This window comes from Perognathus longimembris, chromosome 9, assembly GCF_023159225.1.
Source record: "Perognathus longimembris pacificus isolate PPM17 chromosome 9, ASM2315922v1, whole genome shotgun sequence".
Lineage (NCBI taxonomy): Eukaryota > Metazoa > Chordata > Mammalia > Rodentia > Heteromyidae > Perognathus > Perognathus longimembris.
In genome coordinates, this window is record NC_063169.1 from 30,984,439 (window position 1) to 31,012,226 (window position 27,788).

Below are 27,788 nucleotides of genomic sequence, written 5' to 3' on the forward strand. Positions count from 1 at the left end.
TTCTGTATATGTGGTGCTGGGGAATCGAACCTAGGGCCTCGTGTATCCGAGGCAGGCACTCTTGCCACTAGGCTATATCCCCAGCCCGTCTAGCAAGTTTTTGTTGGAAAAAAATCTAACAACCAGACAATCCATTCCATTTTAATTATTCGTAGAGCCACTCATACCCTTCCTTAAGCAGATTGCTCAAAGTCGGGATTGTCTCTAGGTTTGAGTATGTCTTCTGTTGCATACCAAAGGATGAATTAAAGCAAGTTATATACTTCCTTATTCCTACCAGGTATATAAAGATGGAACACAACAAATACTCTCATCAGAAAGGGAAGATATTATCAGGTTGATGTTGCAACTTTAGAAACTATAGAAAGTCTTTATAAAGACCTATATTGTACGGATATAATTTTTCTTGATGAGGCTATGATTCTATCTTAAGATGTACTCTTACAAATATATTGTTCTACAAAGCTTTTGATTTTATTTCTTGAAGGATTTGTTATCATTATTGGCCAATACCAAAGTTAGGAGAATATGTTCATATTTAGAGATGAATTCCTTTCTTAATCTACTTCCTGCCTGCAGGTAATTTTAAGGTTCTCAGTAGCTGATGTTTGGATTTTTTTCTTGTTTGTTTTTGGTTTATTTTGTTGTTTTTCTTTGCTTTTAAATAATGCTATGGGCCTTCAGAAAATTTAGTATTCTTCTATCTATGTCACTCCAGTCAATTCCACTTAATATGTTTAGTTTCTGGAAGAAATCTATAAAATGCTTTTCCTACTTCAGGTACATGTTTGTTTGACTTAATAAGAAACTATGAATAAATGATACAAAAATGTATTTGGAAATATATATATTATATTATGTGAAAGCAACCTCCATTGTCTTTGGTTTGAGCAATAACATAGGTTCTAGAGTCACTTATAGATTATACTGCAGAATCTATTATATAGCATTTAAAACTTTCTGAAATTCAAAACAAATATGAGACACTATGTGAGTATTCTGTATAAGCTAAAAGTATTAATTATATATTTTACAGTAGTATAATATGAATAGTTAAAACTTACTTATAGGTATAGAATGGGCAGATGTGTATAACTGGGACTTAAGAATCATAGTACATTGTTCATCTTCTGTGTCCTATTTTGTTTTATAGCTCTAAGAAAGTAGCTGATAGTAGAGAAAGTGAATATGTTACTTCTTTACCCCTTAAGATGAATACAAATATTGTCTCTCAAGACCCAAGTCATGCCAATCAACTTTTTGAAAAAAATGATGAGATTATGACTTTACAAAAGAAAACAAATGGGAATACAGAAAATAGCAGTCCAACAGTAACTAATATGAAAGAACATGTTGATAACATTGATAAAATGTACCTTCATATTTTGAGGAAAAAGATATCTGTTAATTCCTCATTATCTCAAGATGGCAAAACTCATAAAGTAAGTATTTGTAATTTTTACTGATTTGCTATATTGAAAGATGAAGTTATGTGAAAGTCATAAATACTATAAATATATGTGGTTTTTTTTAAGCTAAGAAGATTGGTTATTTGGATGTCAAGGATCTTTTATTACCAAATTCAGAAGTACCATGTAATGTAACTTTCTTTTAGAAGCTATTCTTTATACCTTCTTTTTTTATCTTCTTTTCTCTTCTTTTGTTTCAGCAATAAGTCCAAAATTTGAATAGCTTAAGAAAATGTTTATTTATTGTTGTAGTGCTCATTGTTCCGGCTTCCCAATGATTTTTATTATAACTAAAATAACATTTTATAAGCATGTTAACACCATACAGAAACTTACACCTTTTTATTTGTTGTACTTTATACCCTAGTTCCAACGTTTTATTTTTAATTTAGATATTTACTATAAATCACCTCTGTGAAACTATACAGGTGTTAATTTTTTTTAAGTATCTTAAATTGAGAAAAAGATAAGATTCCAAATGACATTTCTAAATATGTTCTTCATTGCTTCTCTTTTCATTCTAGTTTTGCTTTCTAACTAGTTTTTTTTCACTTTCATGATTTGTTTGCTTTGATATAATGAAAACTTTCAAACTGCTAAAACTTCTGAGTATAATAATATAATAGCTATTTGCAAACTACTATATGTCTGTAGTTTACAAACTATAGTATTTGGTAACCACTGCCATTTTGCCATGTGTTCAATCTTTAGTAACAAAAATAATTGGAGTTTATTTACATACTGAATAGTTAGTGTTCATTGTGTACAGGCTTTCAGATCTCAGCTCACTTCTGAAGAAGGGGCTATAATTGGTAAGCAGATATTGTATAAGAAGGCCAGAAGTGCACCTCCTTTGCTTAAAAGAAAACCCCAGAGTGGATTATTTACATCAGTTAGGAGCTCAGGCTATGGCAAACCCAACTCACCACTCAAGTTCTCGACTTTTGAAAAGAAAACTTCAAAGGATGTTGTGAAAAGCAAAAACTTGAGATCCATTCCCACCTCAAATCAAGCTAGGAAAAAAGGTAATAATATACTCTTTCCAATATATGATTCTGCGTTTATAGTATATGTTATTTTACTTGTGTTTATGGCCTTGGTACAGTGTTAATCTCAAGAAACCACATTCCTTTTGTAAAAAATACAGTTTACAGAAGGTAACAGACCTTGACCCAGGTTAATAGGAGTGAAAGTATTAAGAGAATTAATTTGCGGTTGCTAAAAGTTTTAGCCAGGCAGCTAGAAGAATAGAGTTCTTGCTGGCATAAGGAATACTGAGATAGAGTAGATTTAGGGATGGAGGGAAAACTAGCTACTTCTTGAGGTGTCAGTTTGACATGCAAGCAGAGATGCCAAGTAGTCTGTTTGATGTCTGTGGAGTTCAAGAAGGCAGTGAGGACTACAGATACCATTTAGAAGATACTGTTAAAAGCTAATAGAGGTGCTTTTTAAACTATGAAACTCATTGACGGTACAAAGAAAATAAGGGTAGCTAGAGAGGGGGAAAAATAGGCTGGAAACCCAGGCATGCAAACCTTAAGAGGTGAAACAGAATAAGGAGAACCTGCAAAAAATGAGTGAGATTGGGAGAACTCAGAGTGCAGAGAATACTAAAAACAACTGAAGAAAATAAATTAAGAGAAATTGGGCTGGGAATATGGCCTAGTGGCAAGAGTGCTTGCCTAATATACATGAAGCTCTGGGTTCGATTCCCTAGTACCACATACACAGAAAAAAAAGATGGCCAGGAGTGGTGCTGTGGCTTAAGTGGCAGCATGCTAGCCTTGAGCAAAAAAAAAAAAAAAAAAGAAGAAGAAGCCAGGGACAGTGCTCAGGCCTGAGTCCAAGGCCCAGGACTGGCAAAAGAAAAAAGAAAATTATCCATTCTGTCTTTACTGATGAAAAAGAAAGAAAGATGAGGACTAAGAACTGAAAAGTGCTTGGTTTTAGCAAGCAAGAGGTCATCAGTAAAGAACAGTTTTTGTGTACAGGTGGCAATGCTAAGCAGATTGAATAGGAAGATGAGGAACAGAAGGAGTGGAGTGAGTCTTTCAAGTAACAAAGCACCCTGGAGGAAGCTGTTGTAATAGGCAGCCAAGCAGTGGCATCATAGCTAGTCTAGGAGCTCACAGGGAATGGGGAAAAAAAACAAGGGCTTTGTCTTAAAAGCTGATAGTTGACTACAACAGTATACTTTTTTATTGATGGTCTCATTGTTGAGTACAGTGTACTTCAAGTTAACCTTATTCCTTAAATCCCCTTCTTCCCACTTTTTTTCAAACTGTATTTGATGGATTTCATTACACTATATATATATATATATATACGTATATAGTGTACACATATATAATATATATAATATATTTTATCCTCCTTTCCCCTCAGGACTTTCCACTCTCCACACTAATTCCCCTTTCAGTCAATGTCTCTTTTACACATGTTCTGTTATCATTGTCATGATGACATTAATATGTCATAAATTTTACATAAGTGAAAACACTTGAAATTGGGCTGTTGGTGGTACTGGGGTTTGTACTGAGACAAGTGCCCTCCCTGGTCCTATTATATTTGGCCTTTTGAGTATTTCATTCAATGTGATGATATATCCCATTGTGATTATAAATGCCACATTTTACTTGAGTACCTAGACTGATTTGATAGCTTGACTATATTGAATAGATAATATATCCTTCATCTGAAGAATATGTATAAACAAGGGTGGTATAGCCCTTTGATGATCTCCCAAACTGATTTCCAGGGTAGTTGAGAACTTTATGTACCCACCAGTGCTGGGCATGAGGGTTTGTTTTCTACCCCTGATTCCTTTGCTGGCATTAACTGTTTCTTGGTAATTTGCCATTCTAACTGAGGTAAGATGAAATCTCCATGTAGTTTTGATTTGTATTTCCTTTATGGCTCTGAATGTTGAACATTTCTTCTTGTATTGATTAGCCAATTACACTGCTTCTGAGAACTATCTGTGCAGTGAACTTGCCCATTTATTAATTGGATTATTCTTTTTATCTTTAACTTTTTGAGCTCATTGTATGTTCTGGATATTAATGTTTTATCCAGTGAATATCAGAAAAATGTTTTCTCACATTCTGTGGAATGTCTCTTAATTCTGATTATTGTTTCCTTTGGTGTGCATACACTTTTTAATTTAAGGTAATTCCATATCAATTCTTCCTCTAATTTCATGGGCAATTAGAGTCCTATTTAGAAAATGATTACCTATGCCTATCTTCAAGTGTTTTTACTGTCAAGTTTCTTTTTTTTTTTTTTTTTTTGCCAGTCCTGGGCCTTGGACTCAGGGCCTGAGCACTGTCCCTGGCTTCTTTTTGCTCAAGGCTAGCACTCTGCCACTTGAGCCACAGCGCCACTTCTGGCCGTTTTCTGTATATGTGGTGCTGGGGAATTGAACCCAGGGCTTCATGTATGGGAGGCAAGCACTCTTGCCACTAGGCCATGTCCCCAGCCCCTACAGTCAAGTTTCAAAGGTTCAACTCTTACATTGAGATCTTTGTTTTAGTCTTCTATGTATGGATATACAATTTTTCCAGCACCATTTATTGTTGTTGTTTTTTTTTTTAATTTTTATTGTCAAACTGATATACAGAGAGGTTACAGTTTCATAGTTTGGCATTGGATACATTTCTTGTACTGTTTGTTACATCCTCCCTCATTTCCCCCACCCCTTCCTCTTTTCCCCTCCCCCCCCCCATGAGTTGTTCAGTTCATTTACACCAAACAGTTTTGCAAGTATTGCTTTTGTAGTCGCTTGTCTTTTTTACCCTGTGTCTCTCGATTTTGGTATTCCCTTTCAGTTTCTTAGTTCTAATACCAGTATACACGGTTTCCAGTGTACTCAGATAAGATACAGAGATAGTGCCGGTACACCACAGAAGGGGATACAAGAAGATCATCAATAATAGGAGCTACAGTTTCACATAGCACACTGAAAGTAGTTACAACAGTGATATAACAATCGTTTCCATAACATGGAGTTCATTTCACTTAGCATCATCTTATGTGATCATAAGGGTATAGCTATTGGGCTCTTGTAATCCTCTGCTCTGACTAGCCTAAACCTGTGCTAATTATTCCCTATGAGGGAGACCATAGAGTCCATGTTTCTTTGGGTCTGGCTCACTTCACTTAGTATAATTTTTTCCAAGTCCTTCCATTTCCTTACGAATGGGGCAATGTCATTCTTTCTGATAGCTGAAGTGACTGATTTTTCCGACTCATGGTTTTTTGAGTCCTTTATCACAAATTAAATGGGTTGCATCTGTATGGTTTATTTTTTGGTTTTGTACTCTGTTCTATAGGTCTTTGCGTCTGTAGTGTGTTATTTTTGTTGCTATGTAGTGTAATTTGAAGTCTAGTTCTATATAACCTCCAACACTGCTCTGTTTGCTCAAGATTATTTTTGCTATTCACAGTCATTTGTGTTTCTATATGTGTATTTTAGGATTAATTTTTTTGTGAAGAATGACATTGGTATTTTTATAGGAACTGCCTGAAATCTGTAGGTAGCTTTTGATAGTAATAGCCATTTCACAATGTTAATTATACCAGTTAATGAACATGGGAGGCCTTTCCATCTTCAGTCTTCCAGATTTTATAGTTGGCTATAATGAAGTCTTTTACCTTTTTTAGTTAAGTTATTCCTTTGGTTTGTGGCTATTGTGACTGGAATTTGTTTTCTGACTTCTTTCTCAGCCTGTTCATTGTTTTTCAGATCTAAATTTTTGGTAGAGTCTTTAGAATCTTTTTGTAGAGTCTTTAGAATCTTTTAAGTGTAGGATTATATCATTTGCAAAATGGGATAATTTGACTTCTTTTCAAACTTAAGTCCCTTTGCTTTCTTCCTCTTGCCTTATTTCTTGAGCTAGGAATTCCAGTACTGTGTTGAATAAAAGTGGGAAGAATGGACACCCTCGTTTTTTACTTATTTTAATTTTATCCCTTTTTCTCTTTCCAGTCCTGGGACTTGGATTCAGGGCCTGAGCACTGTCCCTGGCTTCTTTTTGCTCAAGGCTAGCACTTTACCTGTTGAGCCACAGCACCACTTCTGGATTTTTCTGTTTATGTGGTGCTGAGAAATCGAATCCAGGGCTTCATGCATGCTAGGCAAGCACTCTACCCCTAAGCCACATTCCCAGCCCCAATTCCATCCCTTTTTAAAAATTATCTTTAATTGTACAAAGGAGTTGCCATTTAACTGTGAAGTCTGCCCAGAACAACAGTCCTTCTTCACCCCCTCCCCGACAGTCAGCACACAGCCTTACCTGTAATCACCTGTACCTGTTAATCACCTGATTGTGAGTCAGCAAAAGGACCCCAGGCTCCGAGGTCCATTGCTGCATTAGCTCTGTGCTCTGCACACCTATATCTGGTGGGGACTGGTGGTTTGAGTCTCCCAATAAACTCTCTTCTGCCTGAACCATGTGACAGTCTCCTTACATTAACAAAGCAATCTATGAATACAGTGCATCTTGATCAGTATCATCCCTTTCAACATTCTCACCCTCCCCCCATACCCTTTCCTTTGCTCTTCTTAATTTTATAAAGTATACATTGGTTTCCTTATTCCTTGCTTTAAAGGAAATGATTCCAGTTGTTTTCTCATTTAGCACATTGTTGGCTATAGGTTTGTCATATACAGCCTTTCTTATGATAAGGCATGTTCCTTTTATTCCTAGAACTTCTATTTGAAAGGATGCTGGATGTTGCCAAAAGCTTTTTTTTTTATTTAAATTTTTGTCTCTGTTGAGAAGATCATGTGATTTTTGCCTTTGATTCTCTTTGAGTACTATATTATCTTTATTAATTTGGCATATGTTGAGCTATTCTTGAATCCTTGCATTGTAACCACCTTGATCATGGTGTATGATCTCTTTTGGTTGTTGTTTATAGGAGGTTCTTTGTTGGTAGTGATGGTGGTGGTTTGTTTTTAATTATCTTAAATAGTTGGGCAAGATGTTTTCAATTTATCATACTCATTTATATGCGCTGTGCATAGTGACCAGAGTCAATCCTTCAGTGTTTTACTGAATTTGTTTTACATATATTTTATTGAGAACTTTTGTGTTTGTGTTCATCATCAATAAAGTTGGTATATAATTAGTTTGGCTAAAGACTTATTAATCTTACTTGTCAAAGACCCAACCTGTGTTTTACTGAATCTTTAAATTGGGTTTTGTTTTTGTTTTCAATCTCTGTTTCATTGATTTCTGCCTCTATATTTATTATTTCCACCTGCTAATTTTGTTTGCCTTATTCTTGTTTTTCTAGGAGGCTGAGGTACATTTGGTGCCTATTTTTTTAATGTAGATGCTCATAGCTATAAGCTTTCCTATTAATACTGCTTCTCTGTATCACAGAACTTCCAGTAATATGTGTTTTCATTTTTATTACAGTAAAACTTTCTTAGTTTTCTCTTATTTTTCAGTGACCCTTGAGTCATTCAATAATCTATTTTTTTAGTCTTCATATTTTGTTTTTTCTTTAACATTTTGGTATTTTCTTTTCTAGTTTTATTCTATTGTAGTCTGTTAAAATACAGGAGACTTATTTTGTTTGTATTTGTTAAGTATTATTTTATGTCCTAAATATGATTTAGAGATGATGAGACAAATGCATATTATACAGTTACTGGATGAAATATTCTGTATATATCTGTTAAGTCTGTTTGGTCTATAATGTTATTTAACCTGAAGTTTTCCTGTTCATTATTTTGCTTGAGTGACCAGTCTTGGTGAGAGTAGGGTATTGAGGTCTCCCACTGTTACTGTGTTGGTTTGTCTCTGCTTGTTAGTCTGGTAATGTTTGTTTAATGAAATTGGGCAGAGCAAGGTTTGGTGTGTATATGTTAACAATTATAAAATCTCCACTTGATGAATTATTACATTTATTAATTAGAAGTAACCTTCTTGGTCTCTTCTGATTTTGACTTGAAATGTGTTTTATCAGCTATGATAATAGCTAGTTCTGGGCTGGGAATATGGCCTAGTGGTAGAGCACTTGCCTCATATACATGAAGCCCTGGGTTCAATTCCCCAGCACCACATATATAGAAAATGGCCAGAAGTGGCACCGTGGCTCAAGTTGCAGAGTCCTAGCCTTGAGCAAAAAGAAGCCAGGGATAGTGCTCAGGCCCTGAGTTCCAGCCCCAGGACTGGCAAAAAAGAAAAGAAAAGAAACAGATAATAGCTAGTTCTGCCTTCTTTCAGACTCCATTTGCTTGGAAAATATTTTTCCATTCTTTCATTCTAAGCCAATGTTTGTGTTTGTCAGTTTTCTATAGGCAACAAATGGATAAGTCTTGTTTTGTAATCCCTATGTTAGTGTGGAGAAGTATATATTTCCTGTCATTCTGTTGTTATTATGATGTTTTCTTCATCGCTAATCATTTTTAGATAATATAATCATCTAGTAAGACTGGCAAGGTTTCTGCTCCTTCTTTGTTGAGTATGTTCTCTATGCCTTTAGCTGTGTCTCTTTCCAGGCTTCCTACCTTTCTTCTTTTGATGGTGACTCGGGCCTTCCTTGTTGCTATGTGTATTTTCATAGTACTTTTTTCATAACCTTTGTCTAGTCAATCTAATTTTTTTACCTTCTCAATTGCTGGTACTCTATTTTCCACTTGCTCCATTCTATTAGCAAGGCTTTCAACTGAGTTTTTTATTTGGGCTATTGAGGTGTTATGAGTAAAGTTATGTAATGTATAAGCCTATTTTTCCCTCTTCTACATTTTTGTAATATTTTGACTACCATAATTCTAATAAAATACATTACTTGTGTATTACTTGTGTAATGATTGACAATGACTCTTACTATACTAAACTACTTTTTCTTATTAGACTATTAGATGTACTGCATGCGTGTGTGTGTGTGTGTGTGTATGTGTATAGATATATGGACATATAATTAAAGACATGTCCAGAGCAGATGTTGCTTTACTCAGATTTATAATACCTTCAGAAGGTTTGTTACTTGTCACAAGTTAAATTCTTCAAGACACAGACTCTGAGCAAAGATAGAAGCCCACTTGCTATAACTTAACCAAAAAATTACTTAAGACTCTATGACCCACTGAGAAAGAATCAAAATTAAAACATGAGAAAGGGAAATGTCTATAGTAAGAAGACTTACAGACTATATCTGTGAATGCAGGACCAGGCTGTTTGTAGCTGCTTGGTCCTGAAGAGAATCACATGCTAGTGGAATACACCCCATTACACAGTAATTTACCTACAGTGACATGGAAGATCTATTGCTGCTTCTGCATGAGAATTTCTTCCATGAAACAGTCTAGTTAAGTGTCACCAGGACTGTACAAGGAAAGCCTTGGCAAGCTTATTTAAAAAAACATGGAAAGTAAGTCTTTCTGAAAAACTGATAGTGACTTGTTTCTTTTGGTTTTTCTGTATTTTCAAATATTTAATAATCATATATAACTTAATAATCTTGTATAACATTTAATGGAATAGTAAGTTTAGCATTTTAAAAATTAGCATCTTGAAAAAATTCTTTTAAAACTGTAAATTTTGAAGTACTTCACTTCTAAGGCAAACAGATGTTTATGGAGTGTTTGAGACCTGTAATATATGAAAAATGGGCTTAAGATTCCCTTCTAAGTATTTCTCTTAAATAGTGTTTATTATTAACTAAATAATGCATTGGCTTCAGAATTATTTCTACCATTTTGAGATTTATGAATTGCCTTAAAAATGAAAAATTGGACCAGAATATTTATTAATCACATTTTCCTAATTTAATGTATATGACTTGGTATTATAGCAATGTTATTAATCTTGTAAAATTACATCTAAGTTGCTACAATGTCCTTGCAATTTATGATTCCATTGGTACTATAATACCTTGTACCTGGCTTGCAAAAAATATGCTATGAAGGTGCACTTCACCTGAATTAAAATGCTTTAGAAAGTTATCCACTGCTCTTTGTTCTTGGACTCATTATTTAGAAATTCTTAATACTGTGAACATGTAGAAGTTACTTGAAAGTAATAAAGCCTGAAGCTATACCACTTTGCAATTTCCTTACGATTATTTAACTCCATTTGTCCTTTTAACAGGAGTCAGCCATCGTGTCAGATAGTGTAACATGATAATTCAATAACCCATTCTTACTAGTACAGTTATCATAGAAATAGCTGTGTTGTAGTGTTGCATTTTAACCTGTTTTGAAGTCCTCATTTTATCTTAGTGTTCCCACTGTTTTCATATGTGTTGTTACATAATAGCTGAATTAACATACAGTTTTACATTTGTGGTTCTTTCATCCATTGTTTGCAATATTTAGAAATCTTATCTGGAACTAAAGTCATCAAACCCACAGCTGTGAATAGATCGATTCCTAAAAGGGAAAATTGCCTGGCTACTCCCAAGAAGCATGAAGATCTGACTGCCACTGAGTCTTATGTTCAGTTTCAGACTGTATGTATTAAATTTCACATTGATATATATAATGTTATCAAACATTGTATCACTAATTCATAGATAACAAAATGGATGATCAATGCACATTGCACATACCTGCATGGGAATATAACAGTGACTTTCATTAATATGTACAGGTAATATATGTTAATGAATACTGATGTAAAAAATAAATAGCAATATAATAAACATGAAATTTCTTTTTTTCTAGAGTGATATTCTAATCACTTACTGAGTTTCTTTCTAGTAGTACATTTTTATCAATCTCGTTTTATGCTTTGTCTTTTGGTGAGTCTTTTTGTGAGTCTTATCTGTAACCAGTATAATAAAACAATGCTTTTCCTTGAAAGGATTCCTTAGGGTACTGTTGTGGGAACAAGGAGAAAGAATTATTTATGTTTGAAAGAGTTCAGGAAGCAGAGGAAAAATGGAGGAGTGCACAAGCCCTAATTGAGCAAATTAAAATCACATTCTCAGAAAAAGAGAAAGAACTGGAAAATCAGCTAGAAGAATTAAAGTTACAACAGGAAAAAGAACTCTTCAAATTGAATCAAGAAAATTATATTCTTCAAGCCAAGGTACTAACCACATAATTCTATTTTTTCTTTTTATTTATTGGGGGAAAGAAAACAAAAATGCAAACTATCCTCCCTGCAAAATGTGTTGCCATTATTGGCCCCTGATTGTGTGACTTAAACTGTTTGCTGTATAGAACATATGCATTGTTCTGGAAAATACCTCAATATGTGAAAATAGATTTTCTACCCCAGGTAGATGAACTAAATTGGCTCATTTTGATGGTTCTCCTATGTTAGCAGGCTTTTTAAAAAACAAATCAATTAATTCGTTATGACTCTTAGAGAAGTCAATGTTTTAGCAAGAACTGCTATTGGGAAGCCTAGACTCAAAGTTCACTCTTAATATTCAGAGTTCTTTAACTCACCAGGACTTACTTCAGCACAAAACACTGTATGGTTTATCTGTAATCATATCCAGCATGCTCAATATTATAAGACCTGAACACCTTGAATTTTCAATTCTTTTTTTCCTTTCTTTCGGCAAATAAAACATTTTCTGCATTTTTACGAAAGTTAAGCAGCTTGGAAGAAACAAGCAGGAAACAAAGGTGGTTGCAGTTTGGAGAAACAGCTGATCCTGTCACTGAAGAAAAGTTGAAGCAAATCCAAAAAGAAATAGAAGAACAAGAGACACTGCTTCAAGGATATCAGCAGGTATGTCACATCATCATGTTTGCTTTGGCCTTTTTACTATAAGCATAAAATATATTCAAATATTTGTGCTCATTTAACAGACAGATAGACAGGGAAATCACTTGATTAGTCTGTACCTTTTGTATGGCAAAATCAAAGTGGCATGGATTCTGAATTCAAAGAATTGGGTTTTTTAGTCTTAGCTGTACACTACTGTATAGCTATGGGCACTTTGCTTCACCTTTCTATACCAGTGTCATCATCTGTAAATGTAGATGATAAAACAATAGGTGGTGATGAAATTCAAAGTGTGGCAGTATAAGCAAATGTATACTTAGCCTGACACAGAGTCATTCAATGAATGTGGCCTGTTATTAATATTAATAGCACAGATCCTTAGAAATTATAAAAGATTCTTCTTGCTATTTTTCTGTGGTATTCAGAAATTTATTTGTGAAATTAATTGCTAATACCTTCAAGGCAAGCAGTTTTTGTTTTTTGGTTTTTTTGCCAGTCCTGGGCCTTGGACTCAAGGCCTGAGCACCATCCCTGGCTTCTTCCCGCTCAAGGCTAGCGCTCTGCCACCTGAGCCACAGCGCCCCTTCTGGCCGTTTTCCATATATGTGATGCTGGGGAATCGAACCGAGAGCTTCATGTGTAGGAAGCAAGCATTCTTGCCACTAGGCCATATTCCCAGCCCGCAAGCAGTTTTTTAACACGAGAGGATTGGTTTGTAGAGGCAGGTCTTTCCATTGTGTGACAGCAGGAGAGGTTCAGTGATCTATTCTTCTCCCCTTTTCTCCCTCTCTCATTTCAGTCTTTTCTTTTGGCCACTATAGCCTGAGACTTGACCAGATAGTACTGCCATAACAATGCTGTCAGTGAAATAGCTCTACATGAAATAGCTTGACTGCAGGACTCATACGCTGTTCACGTGAAGAAGTTGAATTCAGCCTCTTCTCCTGATCTTAACAGAGAGGAAATCTGAAGATTTCACAGACTCCCTAAGTTCAGCACCCATTCTCACTCCTCAAGATAGAAGAAAATATATGTAACAAGTTATTTGGGGAAATCTATATGTTTAAGTGCCTTCTGCCAACCACCATTCCACATCGGTTAAATATTCCATTGTTTTCAGTATATCCTTAGAAAGCCCTTGTTGGTTTGTTTTATCAGATTTTTAGTAAACTAGAACATCTAAGGAAGAATAGTACACCCTCCTTATTTCTCTCAGGTGACTTGAATAGCTCTTTAATCTTAAACTAGGTCTGTGCTCTTCTCTGCTTTGCCCTCACAACTTTGACTTCAACTCACCATTTAATAATAGTTGGCTTCAGCTACAAGAGTGAATACTCATTACGCCTTTATCAATTTAACTCGTTAGGATTTATTTTCTTCCTTCAGTTAAAAAATGCAAGACTGTACAGAGTCGCACTGGGCCTCACCCACTCCTAGTCCACACAACTGGAACGTAGTGATTCCTTCACCCACTTTACTATTGTTAACGCTTGTGAAGTATGGTCAGTTATACTGACATTGAGAAATTTTGCAACTTTTTTCAAGCAATCATTGTAAGCATCTGGAAATATTTTTATATAACAGGTTTTCCCCCAAAATAAACAGAAAATTTGAAAGATATTTTGCAAACTTAAAAACTGGAGAAATTTGAAATATTTAAAGGATTTCCCTGTAGCAAGCATCTTCTGTATTGTAAGTACTACTGATTTAATCCACATGTATCTTTCTGCTATTTAAAAGGAAAATGAAAGATTATATAATCAAGTAAAAGATCTCCAAGAACAAAACAAGAAAAACAAAGAGCAAATGTTTAAGGAAAACCAGACTTTATTTAGTGAATTAGCTTCTTTAAAGTAAGTTTTTTTTAATTCTTACCATGAAATATACTTCGATTTTCTGTGCATCTTATCATTATATTAATAACACATTTGTTTTTACTTAAAAATTAGTCATTTACTTATTTTACCTTCCATTGTATACTGATTCCTAGTTTAATGGCCTCTATATGTTGAAGATTCAGAGGGATTTTTTCTGTTGTTAGATGACTAGTATATACTTTAACATTTACAACATATTCTTAACTGAGTTTAACATCACTTTCAGAAAATTGAATAAACAACATTCATCTTGTTCACTCACAAAGCCTGATAGGTTTATTCATCTCCTGAGCCTTGTGATTTAACATCCAAAACTGAAAAAGAAGCTTAATACTCATACAGTATCACTGTGTCTTCAGGCAGGTTCTGTGGACAGAAATCCTGGGATAGCCATCCTTGCAGAAGGTATATTACTGTAGGATCACTCAAGAAAAGGAGAGAAAGAGAAGCAAACTGGGGGAGGAAGAAGAGGGAGAGTAAAATGTGGTCATTGCTGGCTTCATTGTGCTCCTACACCAGGGCTTTGAAGAACAGATTACACCACAAAGTTGGTCCCCACTTAAGACAAGAGGGCAGCCCCAGTCTGTGGCTGGTGTGTACCTAGGCAAATAGTGGGGAAGTCTTTCCTCCAGGGACTGGTTTGGCTGAGGGCATTTCCCCAGAGTATACACAGTAGATGGCTGTCAGCTAGCACTAGACAGGGAGGACAGTGGGACATCATTACTACTTCCTCCTGTTGAATATCCTAGAGCTTTTGAGTTGTTCCTGCTTCACACATTAACATCAAATAAAGATGCAGAAGCCAAAACATGGTCAAGCTTGCTTCTTTTAGGATATGACTAGCGTTCTTGCTTGTAACCACATTACTTCATTATTTAGATTGGACTCTAATCAGGAGAAATTTCCTTGATCATAAATGTCATGAATGTCACCATATGTATTGGCAAGCTACTTCCCTTTCTTTGGAAATTAACCTGTGGTATAAGAAGTACAACTGCTAGCTCATATTGATCTTCCTTGCAAGTAGAAAGACATTCAGTAGTAAATAGATCTAGGAGCTACAAAGTTTGGCATCTAAAGGATACCTTTGTGTGAAATTGGAAAGAAATTACTGTCCTTTTCTCCTGGTGGATATAATCCCTAGGCAAGCATGTTAACCTGATACATACAACTAAATATACATATTGCCTTTCCAGATATTTTGGGAGGGTTGAACAGTGTTGGGATTTAACTCAGGGCCTTTCAGTTGCTAGGTAGATATTTAACATGAGCTACAGCTCAGCCTTTCCATGATGAATATTGAAATAATCATATCTTATACTACCTGGCTTCCCCCCCCCAAAAAAAAATGATTCCAGGATCCCATATTAAAGCTCTAAATGAACTTTCACACTGTAATGTTTATAGTGCTCTATGGTTAGATCATCTTATATAGATTCCTAAACTCTTTGTATAATACCTCTGTAAAAACAGAAAAATTGACTCAAAAGTCTGAACAATAGGGTAGGATTTTCTTTGCTATTTTTTTCTTAACAACAGGACAGGTTTAATAGCTACACAAGAAATATACATCCAGCACATTTTTCTACATCACTGGTTTTTATCCTCTATAAATTAGGAGGAAATATTTTTATATTAAAAATAAATCAATAAACCTAGGACTTCTATTTCTTTAAATTAAAAATACATGCATTTTCCATAAAGTATACTTTTCCTTTCATGCATTAATATTTTAATATTTTAGATAAGTTTTCTTTCTTCAGTAATTCATGTAGTTGTAATGTTCATTAGTTTTTCATTTCTAAGAAATGTAGTTGTAGTTGAAGGACTACCGTACTTTTAAAAATATATTTTATTTTTAAATAAATCAGAGAACAGATGCACAAATGTCATTTGCTATCTCAAGTACCAGAAAATTCAGAGCCAGCCAGAAACCAGAGTTTTACAGATCTGTTAGCAGAACTGCGGGGGGAACAGGTAAGTTACATGTGATTTTTAATTGTAAGGAATAGTAAAATTATTATGAAGTCTCATGGGTATAAAAACGATCTGGTTCTGTAATGTAAATATATGAATAAGATCAATTTTTATAAACAAACACCTTTTTAACTAAATGTTTTGTTAACTTAAATGCTTGGGGTTTCATTGTGACATTTGCAATACATTAAATAGTATAGATTTTCTCCAGTGTACTAAACATACTGACAGTAAAAGAAATTATTAGGTTTTAATTCTCCTTAGGCAAAAAGTTAGTAATGGTTGCTATAAGAATCATAAAGTATAAATTGAAGAAACAGTTTCCTAGAAATACATGCCATGAAACCATTTGTGCTTTAAAAAGAAAAAAAAAATGAGGGAGGAAGTAACAAGTTGGATAAGAAATGTACTCACTGCCTTACATATGAAACTGTAATCCCTCTGTACTTCACTTTGACAATAAAGAAGAAAAAAATATAAGTTTAGCATTTAGTAGTCATGTGACTTTAATGCAGAGAAGATGTTGTAATACTACTTTATAATCCAGTATATCATATTAAACCTTATTGGAGAAACAATTGTTTTAGGACATACATAATTTATCTCAAACAAATTCCACATTGGAATGTATACAGTGTATACAAGTAAAACAGAAAAATAAGTTGAAAGTTAATTGTTCCTTAAAAATATTACTTGGGGGGCTAGGGATATGGCCTAGTGGCAAGAGCGCTTGCCTCGTATACTTGAAGCCCTGGGTTCAATTCCCCAGCACCACATATACAGAAAATGGCCAAAAGTGGCACTGTGACTCAAGTGGCAGAGTGCTAGCCTTCAGCAAAAAGAAGCCAAGGACAGTGCTCAAGCCCTGAGTCCAAGGCCCAGGACTGGCAAAAAAAAAAAAAAAGAAAAATTACTTGGCTTATTATGTCTTCCAAAGTGCTCTCAGTACATTTGTAGACAGCAACAACCATATCTTTATATCTTATTCATATTACATCTCTGATACCTAAAGTGAACTGCAATAGTCAATAACTCCTTTCTTGTTTATTTATTCTTTATTAGATTACATTGTAAAGAACATGGCCTAGAGTTTTCTAAAAGAAAATCTATCAGTAAAAGAAATTTAGAATCAAAGCCAGCCCAGGCAGGAAACTTCAAAAGACTCTTATCTCCAGTTTAGCACCAGAAAACTGGAAGTGGCCCTGTGGCTCAAAGTGGTAGAGCACTAGCCTTGAACTGAAGAGCTCAGGAACAGCACCCAGGCCCAGAGTTCAAGCCCCACGACTGACAAGAGAGAGACAGACAGACAGACAGACAGACAGACCTTATACAGTTTGGTTACATAAAGTGGGAGAAAATTAGGGAATGGGTAACACTGTTCAAAAAGAAGTGTTCTTATTACCTGACTTATGTACTCATCACCTTTACAATAAAAATTTTTTAAATAAAAATCTAACAATCTAGCCAGGCACAAATAGCTCATGCCTAGGATCTCAGCTACACAGGTGGTGAAATCGGGCCATTCTGAGCAAAAAAGTTCACAAGATCCTTTCTCATCTAGAAGGATTGCAGTCCAGGCTGGCCTGCACAAAAAGCAAGACCCTATCTCAAAAATAGCCAGAACAAAAAGAGCTGGAGGTCCTGGCTCAGATGTAGGGTGGCTGCACAAAACACTGAGGTTAAGCTCCATTATTGTCAAAAATAAGTCTAAACATACAGCAGTGCAATAGCTGATGTTTAACAACTTTTTTCATTCATAGGAAGGATATAGCTTTGTTTATGAATCTATTAGGGTTGGACCTAAAGAATCACTTGGTGGTCCTTTATTGAATACTGGCCATGGCTCTAAGCATTCAACTAAGCAACAGAAGACAGCAGATAAATGAGATAGGTGGTAGATCTTGCTTACTAGGAACTTACATTGGAGTGGATAAGTTGAATGATAAGCAAATAATTGCAGAAGGAAGTTTTAAAAATGAAAGAATAATGGGCAATGGCAAGGTAGAGGTAAAACGATATTTAATAATTGAAGAGAAATCTTTAGCTGGATAAAATAGCAAATGGGAAAGGCTTGAGTTAGGAATGGGTTTACTGCCTTCCAGGAGGCAGAGTGAGTGAGAAAAGAGGGAAGGGAGATTAAGATGAAATCTGCACAGTAGCACATAAGGAGGGCAAGTACTGTTTGCCAGGCAGAGACCTCAGGGTCATGCTGGCCTTCTCTGTCCCTTGACATGTGCAAATGATGAGTGGACATAGACAAATATTGATTGAATGAACTTAAGATATTTAAAAAGCATTTGGAAATTCTTCTAAGAAGTAGGCACTAACAGACAGGATTTTTAAATTAATTGAGCTAATTTTTCAAAAAGCATCGGCACAGAGACGTGAGTGTTCAAAAACTTAAGAAGAGGGCTGGGGATATGGCCTAGTGGCAAGAGTGCTTGCCTCATATACATGAGGCCCTGGGTTCGATTCCCCAGCACCACATATACAGAAAATGGCCAGAAGTGGCGCTGTGGCTCAAGTGGCAGAGTGCTAGCCTTGAGCAAGAAGAAGCCAGGGACAGTGCTCAGACCCTGAGTCCAAGCCCCAGGACTGGCCAAAAAAAAAAAAAAAAAAACTTAGGAAGAGGTTCTGAAGAGACTATACAGATCACACAGAAGCAGTGAAATGACTGAAGTTAAATCCAAGATTTAGCTGAAAGCCAAGATTATCCAGTGCTTGTGAATGTGAAGATAATGTGATAGATAATTGTAAGAGTTTGTTATTTTGTTATTAAATATACTCCTGTGATCAGAATTATGTCAACCTTGAGTCAGTATACATTGAATGAATATTGGTTGTCAATATTAACTGATAGTCTCCCCAGAGCTGTCATCTTGATAAAATAAATAGAACATCCATGCAAAATAAATGCTTTCCTAGAGCTTCACCAAATGGTGTGTAAGTGCAGGAGCAGATTCTCAGAATAGCTTTGTGAATATGAGCTGAGTAGGATTTTTGTCAAGCATACATAGGATGGGGCGCAGTGCTCAAGAGTTGAGAATTCATTTAAGTTTTTATTTCCTAAGCCATTTCTATGTGTGTATGATAAAAAAAGAGTAGCAAAATAAAATTGTGCTTTCAGGTAGCTAGGTAATATGCTAGTTTAAGAGGGATGAGTGCTAAGGGAAGAAAATAAAACTGTGTCTCATGATGTCAAGTGAAGGCGTGGGCTTATTGTTACTGTTTTTGTTGTTGGCTTTGGGAATTGTACCAGGGCTTATGCTTCCTAGGCAGGTGCTTAATCACTTGAGCCACATGCCTAGTTCTTCCTCACCTTTGTTTTTTCCTTGCTATTTCAAATAGAGTCCCACAGTTTTCAGACCACAGTCCTCCTACCTGTGCTTCCCCTGTAGCTGGAAATAAACATGTCACTATACCCAGGCTGTTTGTTGCAATCAAGTCTTACTTTTTTGTTCAGGCAAGCCTTGAACCTCAGTCCTCTAGATCACCCTCACAAAAGCTGGGATTATAGGTGTGAACCATCACACCCAGCCTAAGGCTTGGTCTGTTACAGAGTGGTCAGGGAAGGTGTTCCTTGGGGGATTCCTTTGAACAGAAATCCTGAAGTGAAAAAAGTGAGCTACATGCCTATCTGGGGGCAGAGTGCCATAGACAGGAAAGGCACTTGTGGTGTGGGATATTCAAGGAGAACAGCAAGGAGATCTCTGGCTAGAATGGAATAGGAGGAAAATTTACAGTAGTTGTCATCAGTGCAGTCAAAACTAGGCTGAAGGTCATGGGCTTTGGGCTAACCCTGAGAGATGATCCACAAGAGAATTTCAGATGGAAGAGTGACATTAACTGCCTCTACAGCGATCCCTTTGGCTACTGTAAAAATGGATTGTAGGGGAGCTCCTTGTGATTTGAGCCTGTGGCAGGAAGAATGAATAAAATTAGGCCTGAAATTTAGGAAAGTATGTCACTTTTCTTTTTGATGGACTATAGATTATGCCACAATATTATGGTGTTGGAAAGTAACTTGCCTTTGTATTTCTCTAATGTCAAGAAAGAAAAAAGCAATTTGTTGGAAGAAATCAAAAGACTGAAGCAAGACAAACAAGCTCTTGAAGTAGACTTGGAAAAAATGAAGAAAGAGAGGGACCAGGCCAAAGATCAGATTGCTTATACCACAGGTAAAACATTGAGCTGAAATGGCTTACTTTTCCACCAATCATGCTAGTCTTGGATTTCAGTATTAGAAAATGAATAGTATAATTGTTTTTCCTTTAACTATATAATATCTTAGAACACCTTTATAGTGACTAAAAGACGTGTGCCTTCCATTAGTTTTAATTGAATAATAATAATAATAAATTGGAAGATCAGAGAAAATCAAGGATTATTTTGGACTTGTGGCATTTTCTGCTTAGTATTTACATGTCTGTGATCTCAGCCTGTGAACTTCCTGAGGGCAAGGTCTTTCGTCTTATCCCTGGGTCTGAACATACTCTTAAGTATTTGAGCCAGATGAGCCACATACACTGCATTGTATTTTTCCCCACTAGGAAAGTCAAGTGAGTTACGTAAAAATTGAGAAGACTTTTAGAAAGAAATTATAAGAGAGAAGACAGGATGCTAAGTCAGAGTTGCAGGGAAGATTGAGCTTTGAGCTGGGCCTTAACAAGTAGTAGGATCTGACAGTGAAGAAAAGAAGAGAGCATGCTTAAGTTTGGCCAGTGAGCACATTGTCAAGTACACCTGCAGATGGAGTCCAGGTGGCAAACACTTAAGTCAGGGGAGCTCAGTTTTTCAAAGTAAAGTCATAATAAAGTAAAAACAAAATAATAATGACAAAGTAAAAATACTAATGCTAAAAGGTTTAAAAAAAAACACAAAGCTACTTTTGAAAACTTTTTTCTTCAAGTTTGCTGTAATAAGGTAATGGGAAGGAAGCACTTGTGTATGTTCGCTGTTCATTTTTAATAAAACTATAGCTGTTCTTCATTTTTCTTTTCACTTTCCCCAGGAAACAACTTCATTTTTATAATGAAATTCAGTGGGGAAAAACTGAGTTATCAAAGATAGCTGGACAGATAGATTGCTATGAGTTTGAAGGTCTGGATTATGAACACAGTCTTTTGCCTTCCATTACTAAGACATTAAACTCTATACTTCATTACATAGGGTTTCAAGCCTTGTTTCCTAGTGCGTCCATTTAGACAAACATTGGTTTTCATTCAAAAATCTTTTTTTTAGTGCTCACATGTTTATATTTTTAGTTTTGATAAAGATTCCTGTGTATTTTCTAAACACACTGACAAAACAGTTTGGAAGTTTACATACATGTTTTAGGACACTTATAGGTAGGTAAATTACATTTTTAAAAATTGGTCATAAAAGATCTTCCCAGAGAGCTTTTACAAACAGCAGGCAGAAAAGTGTTTTTTGGTTACAGTGTTTAAAATGCTGATTCTTCCATTTTATAATACCCCTTCCTCAACCCAAAATTTTGATCTCAATAGCTGTGTTCTCCAAAATTAAGTACCCAATTGTCATAAAATTCAGGATCAGAAGACATCTTTTAAAGTGTGCTTATACCTAACACATCTAGAGTTGTTCAGTTCTACTTGAAAATAGGGATACAGCAGGGTGGGAGGAAAACCCTTCCATTTTAAATTCTAAAGTGACTCAAATACCTGTTTATTAGCCCTGAGTGTGTATATTAGGTACCACAAGTTAAGATTAAGGATCTGGGTGACTGAACGGCACACAAAGATATCTAAAGTGCCAGATTAAAAATCATGTCTTTAAAAATCAAAATGCCACACACCCCACAAATAGCATCTGCTAAAATGAGGTCCTGTGGCTTTTTTTTTTTTTTTTTTTTTTTTTTTTTTTTGGCCAGTCCTGGGGCTTGGACTCGGGGCCTGAGCACTGTCCCTGGCTTCTTTTTGCTCAAGGCTAGCACTCTGCCACTTGAGTCACAGTGCCACTTCTGGCCATTTTCTGTATATGTGGTGCTGGGGAATCGAACCCAGGGCTTCATGTATATGAAGCAGGCACTCTTGCCACTAGGCCATATCCCCAGCCCCCTGTGGCTTATTTAAGTCAAAGTGATGAAACAATTGCTTTATCAAGGGAAAATAGTATGAATGTTTTTTGGGGAAGAGAAAGGACATTCACAAAATTCCTAGAATAGTTTTATAAGGACAATATAAATCTCCATAGACAAGAGCTGTTTATTCTACAAAAAGTTGTTTAAGGAGGCAGTAGAGCCTCCTCAACTGGCTTCACATCTGATTACGCCCCAGTTCTATTACAGTTAAATTAGGCAAGTTTATGAATCTTTGAACCTTTTCATCTATAAAATGGAGACAGTAGCACCTATCTTACAGGGATTGAGTGAAATAATGATGATATCACAATGGCAGGTATGGGCATTAAAAAAAAATGGTAGCTTTTGGAGTCCTTCAGAAAAATGTATCTAAACCTATCATGCTATATTCAGAAAATTCTCAAAATTAAGCTAATTGGGGTTCTCAATTAAAAAAAAATTTTGAAGCATTTTCACCACACTTTCCTCCATATACCATGCCAGCCAATCATCTTCATCTTTTACATCACTATATTTTACACCATCATATTTCATGTCCAAATGTTTTCATTTCGTATTTTCTCTCTCCTTTCCACATCTTTTCCTTTCTCTCTTTCTATCAAACTGCTATAATGTATTGTGTACCTACTACTGTGTACTGTACTGTGTCAAGCTCACTCTTTTCCACCAAGATGATTCAATTTAAACACCAGCCAGTGTTTTCCCCCTAAATTTCAAAACTTTTTTTTTTTTTTTTGGCCAGTCCTGGGCCTTGGGCTCTGGGCCGGAGCACTGTCCCTGGCTTCTTTTTGCTCAAGGCTAGCACTCTGCCACTTGAGCCACAGTGCCACTTCTGACCATTTTCTGTATATGTGGTGCTGGAGAATCGAACCCAGGGCTTCTTGTATAGGAGGCAAGCACTCTTATCACTAGGCCATATTCCCAGCCCCTCAAAACTATTTATCTGTCCAGTTTCCTCTTCCTCCTCCTCCTCCTCCTCCTCTTCCTCTTCCCCTCCTCCTCCTCCTCCTCCTCTACCTCCTCCTCTTCCTCCTCCACTTCTTCTTTTTGTTTCTAGGGCACAAAAATTTAGCAAATTACCTAGTAAATGTAACCAAAAAATAATAATAATAATAAGGTCCAAGAACCAACAACAAGAGGACTAATTATATGACTACTATCTTGGAGAATCCTAAGAAATAATATGTGATCTTGAGAGGGCAGGGCTAAATGAAATATGAAAGTTTTCATTCAAAATTTTGTTTCACTTATTTCCATATTTTTAAAAATACAATCAGGTTATTGAGTTACTTCCTCTTAACAGGAGAAAAATTATATGAAATAAACCTTTTAGAAGAAACACATAAACAAGAAGTCAGCTGTCTACAAAAGAGATTACAATGGTATGCTGAAAATCAGGAACTTCTGGATAAAGATACCATTCGGCTTAAGGAAGCAAATGAAGAAATTGAGAAGCTTCAGCTTGAGGTAGTAGAACATTTTAGAATGTATTACTGACTGCAAATGAGCCCTCTGGTCTTTAAGCTCTGCTCTATGTGAGCAATGATGTCTGCACCATCACTTAAAAGTCTGTGGTTTTTGATAACCAACTTGGATTTGTATTTTGTGTTGAAAATGTGCTCCATTCACGGTATGTGAGTTCTGTGCACTGCCTTAAGGACTCACCTGGAACCTCTCATCTGAGCTGCTTTCCTCACCAGCTCCTGTGGTTCTTGAAGATGTCAGGCTCATTGCACTCATTGCTTTACCTTTGGGACTCACTTTATCCCATATGTTGTCTTTCATTGCCTTCTTAAATGTTAGCTCAAATTTCTGTTCCCCAGAAAATGTCTCCTGATCTGCTTATCTAATGAAGCTGGCAGCCACACCCCTCTGCTCTTTGTTCCTGTTCTTTCATTTTGTCTTCTTCTCTTTATAGCACTTGTCCCTGACTGAAGTAATTTTGTCTTACTTCACTTATTAACTTAATATACACCCTGAGAGCAGGGACTCCAGTTTGTCTTATCTTGCTTAGCCTCCTTTTCTCCAGCAGCTATATGCTTCCACTGGAAGGTACCAGAACTAGGAAAGAGCTCACTGATGAGGAGCTACTTTGTGGGTTTTTTTAGATTTATTTTTATTTAAAGGTGATGTACAAAGGGGTCACAGTTACATTAGTCAGGTAATGAGTACATTTCTTTTTGAACAATGCCATCACTTCCCTCGTTTTCTCCCAATTTCCACACCCAATCTCCCACCTCTACAAGTTATACAGTTCAGTTTCAACATAGTGTCTAGTGAGTATCACTGCTGCATTTTTTACCCTTTGTCCCACCATTTTTATGCTCCCCTTACCTTCCCTCAAACAGATACACTTACATATAAAACAAAAGGCATAGAAATCAAAATCATTGCCAAAGTAAAGAAAACAAAAACAAAAAGCAAAATAACAAAAAAAAACCCTCTTGTTTCCATTTCTTGGAGTTCATTATGATAAACATAATTTTAAATGGGCATATGCACATAACTATTGTTTCTGTTGTTTTAAATATGCTCCTTACTCTGTTCCTTATGTATTGACAGATTGAGAAATTGAAAGCTGAATTTGGTACTCCATCTACTCAGCAGAAGTTACATTCAAAAGATAGAGCAGTTGATGCCAAAAGAATTCAGGACCTAGAACGACAAGTATGTGTAAAGAGTAGATTTTTTTTATGAAGGTACTTTTTATATACAATGCATTTTTGTTTCAGCACTTCCTACAAGATGTATTTAACTGGGAAATTTTTGTTTTAAAGTGACATTAATAAACAGCACTTTATATAATTGATGACTATAAATAAGGAATTTTTTGACTAATGTTCCTGAGTTATAAGGAGAACCATCAGTGGAAGGTCAATTTGAATCCCAGCTCTATTAGATATCTAAGAAGAAGGAAGCAGAACTTTGAAGCTCTGGGGTTAGTTAGCATTCTTCCTCCTAGGTTGGGCACAGTGGCTCATGCCTAATAGTCCCAGCTACTTAGGAGGCTAAGACACAAGGACTGCTTGAACTCAGGAGTAATCTTTAAAAAAAGATTACTTTAAAAAAAAAAAGAGTAAGTCCTTCTCTGATGTGAGGTAAGAGAATAATACAGGATGAAGGTCTTTGAATTGGGAATGCTGATAATACTGCAAAGTGCTAAGAACATGCTAAAAACAGAACATTCAGACTTTTCTTGAACTCACACTTACGATTAGAAATAATGCATGCCATGGTCAGTGTGGCTGGAAGCTTTTTGTTGAAATCATACAGTGAGACTGTTAGGATAAGCTTATTAGAATAAGCAGTTGGGGGGAGAGGTAGAATTTATTTTCCTTCTGTTTTTAAACCATTCGGCTTATCATTTATATTCACAGCTAAATATTAAAATGAGTACACAATTCCAGCTTTGTTCATAGGGAGTGTGATTCTATAATCAAGTCATAATATTTTAAACTTGTGGCTATTATTCCATCACAAATCCAAATCTGTGAGGTCATCACTAGGCTCAGTATTTTCCTCATTTAATAAGCAAAAGAAAAACTATGCAAAAAATAAAAGCAAAACTTTTGTTCCTTTTTCCAGACCTTCTTTTTTTATGTTGAAAGGTATGACTTGATTTAAGGACCAGGAAAGGAATAGGACAAAACTGGTTTGAAGAGGGAGGAGTATTCTAAAGGGAATGTAGTCCAGGATTTTACTTAGAATTTATTCAGTGTTTGAGATCTAACAGCCAGCATGGAAGAAGGCATCCAAACTATGAGAGAAAAATCCCAAAGGAACTAGTCCATTAAATGACTTTTTAAAGAGAAATTATGTAGAAATGAATGTATGAGAGTTAAGATGTGAAAATGTGCTTAAGATGAAAATTAAGGCTTGAATTAGGGGCACCTATTGACTAGAAATAGACTATTTTATAAAAGTCAGCTTTTATTAGCATTTTCACTAAGCATGTATTATATAATTATCTTCGATTATATCTTTGTAGAATATTAGTCCTCATTTAGTAGTACTTTTTATAATTGGACTTCTGCATAACTATATGAGATCTGATTTATTCTCTGTAAGCATTTCTAGCCTAGTGATTTTTAGGCCTGAATATTTATTTTGTAATCAAGGTATATCACTATGTATTCAGAATCATTCTAGAATATGTTCTAAACTGATTAACTGTAAATTATTGCTTTTCAAAATAGAATCTAAGTAAAAACGAGGCTAATTAGATGTGAAATTTGTTCATGCTTTTTTGTTCATTTGGAGGTACTGGGGTTTTTTAGCTTTTTTTTTTTTTGGCCAGTCCTGGGCCTTAAACTCAGGGCCTGAGTACTGTCCCTGGCTTCTTTTTTGCTCAAGGATAGCACTCTGCCACTTGAGCCACAGCGCCACTTCTGGCCATGTTGTATATATGTGGTGCTGAGGAATCGAACCCATGTATAGGAGGCAAGCACTCTTGCCACTAGGCCATATTCCCAACCCTTGTTAGCCCTTTTTGCTTTCATTATTTTTCACTTTTTGTTTAGGCTGGCTTAAACTACAGTCTTTATATTTATATTTATATTTATATTTCCTACATAGCTAGGATCACAGAAGTGGGCAACCACACTTAGCTATTGCTTGAGATAGAAGGCCTCAGAAATTTTTTACTAGCGTTGGCCTCATACCTCAATCCTCCCAATTTTAGCCTCCCAAGTAGCTAGAATTGCAGACATGATCCACTGTGTCCAGCTTGTTCATTTAATGGACCATTTCATAGTTTAATTTCATGAAAATTTTGAAAAATTTGCTTTGTATACCAGCCATTCTGATATCGACTAAAGAATAATATTTTCATGCAAAAATGAAGAAAGGTAAAAGTAAAATTAATTTTCTCTGAAAATGATATATGTATTTCAAGATGCCATAATTAGGGCTAAAGCATTCATGTAATTTTTAAATAAATCCATTGTAACCAATTAAAATATTTCAAATAAATTCTAAAATCTAATTCTCTTTTTATTATATAGTATGTATGTTTATATGCCTATGCCTCCAAATAGAATTCATGAAAATAACTAGATTTTCAATTGTCAAAGGAAAGAAAACTTTGAAGATTTTTTTAAGTAAAACATTAGTATTTAGATTTTGATATATCTCAATTTATGGCACACCAATGAATACAAAAGCAGTTTTCAGTAATGAATATATTTACTGTCAGCTTTGCAAATGGTATATGATTCTTAAATGCTAAATCTAAATAATGTTGTCTAGAAGCAAGGTTTTGAACCCCACCACCCATCTTGCCTTAGGTAGATTTTTTTAGACAAAGTAATAATAAATAAAATAATAACAATAATGAAAGCCAGCATTTATCAAGGCCTCACTATCTATGCTGGGTTATCGTTTAAAAAGCAAGAATGATTTCTGTGTACTCTAGTACAGTTATTTTCTTACAGAAAGACCATAAAAGATGTCATTAGTTTATAGACTTAATGAAAAGTATCCTTTTGTGAAGACCTTATTATATGTCATCTGATTCTTCTTATTTCCCCATTAAAATAAGTCATTTTAAATTAGTTTAAGCTTATTGGAGAGGCTTGATGGAAGAGTCTGTAGATTGGAGATTGTTACCATAGGGCTAGTGCCTAAAAAGTGATGTTCATTGCAGAAACTTTGAGTGCTCATATGCATG

The 27,788-nt window shown here is 35.5% G+C and overlaps 1 protein-coding gene across 2 annotated transcripts in view; it reads left to right on the forward strand.

Moving 5' to 3' along the window:
• Cep162 (centrosomal protein 162) overlaps window positions 1-27,788 on the forward strand; it is a 77,717-nt gene that overhangs the window by 30,902 nt on the left and 19,027 nt on the right. The window contains exons 12-21 of one of the 2 annotated variants that reach the window (XM_048353887.1): window positions 1,154-1,442; window positions 2,239-2,494; window positions 10,801-10,934; window positions 11,288-11,515; window positions 12,029-12,169; window positions 13,907-14,019; window positions 15,915-16,020; window positions 20,072-20,198; window positions 23,424-23,587; window positions 24,683-24,787. In XM_048353887.1, the coding sequence (XP_048209844.1) occupies window positions 1,154-1,442; window positions 2,239-2,494; window positions 10,801-10,934; window positions 11,288-11,515; window positions 12,029-12,169; window positions 13,907-14,019; window positions 15,915-16,020; window positions 20,072-20,198; window positions 23,424-23,587; window positions 24,683-24,787 (1,663 nt within the window). The remainder of the gene's footprint in view (window positions 1-1,153; window positions 1,443-2,238; window positions 2,495-10,800; window positions 10,935-11,287; window positions 11,516-12,028; window positions 12,170-13,906; window positions 14,020-15,914; window positions 16,021-20,071; window positions 20,199-23,423; window positions 23,588-24,682; window positions 24,788-27,788) is intronic. The other variant, XM_048353888.1, reaches the window with a different exon arrangement.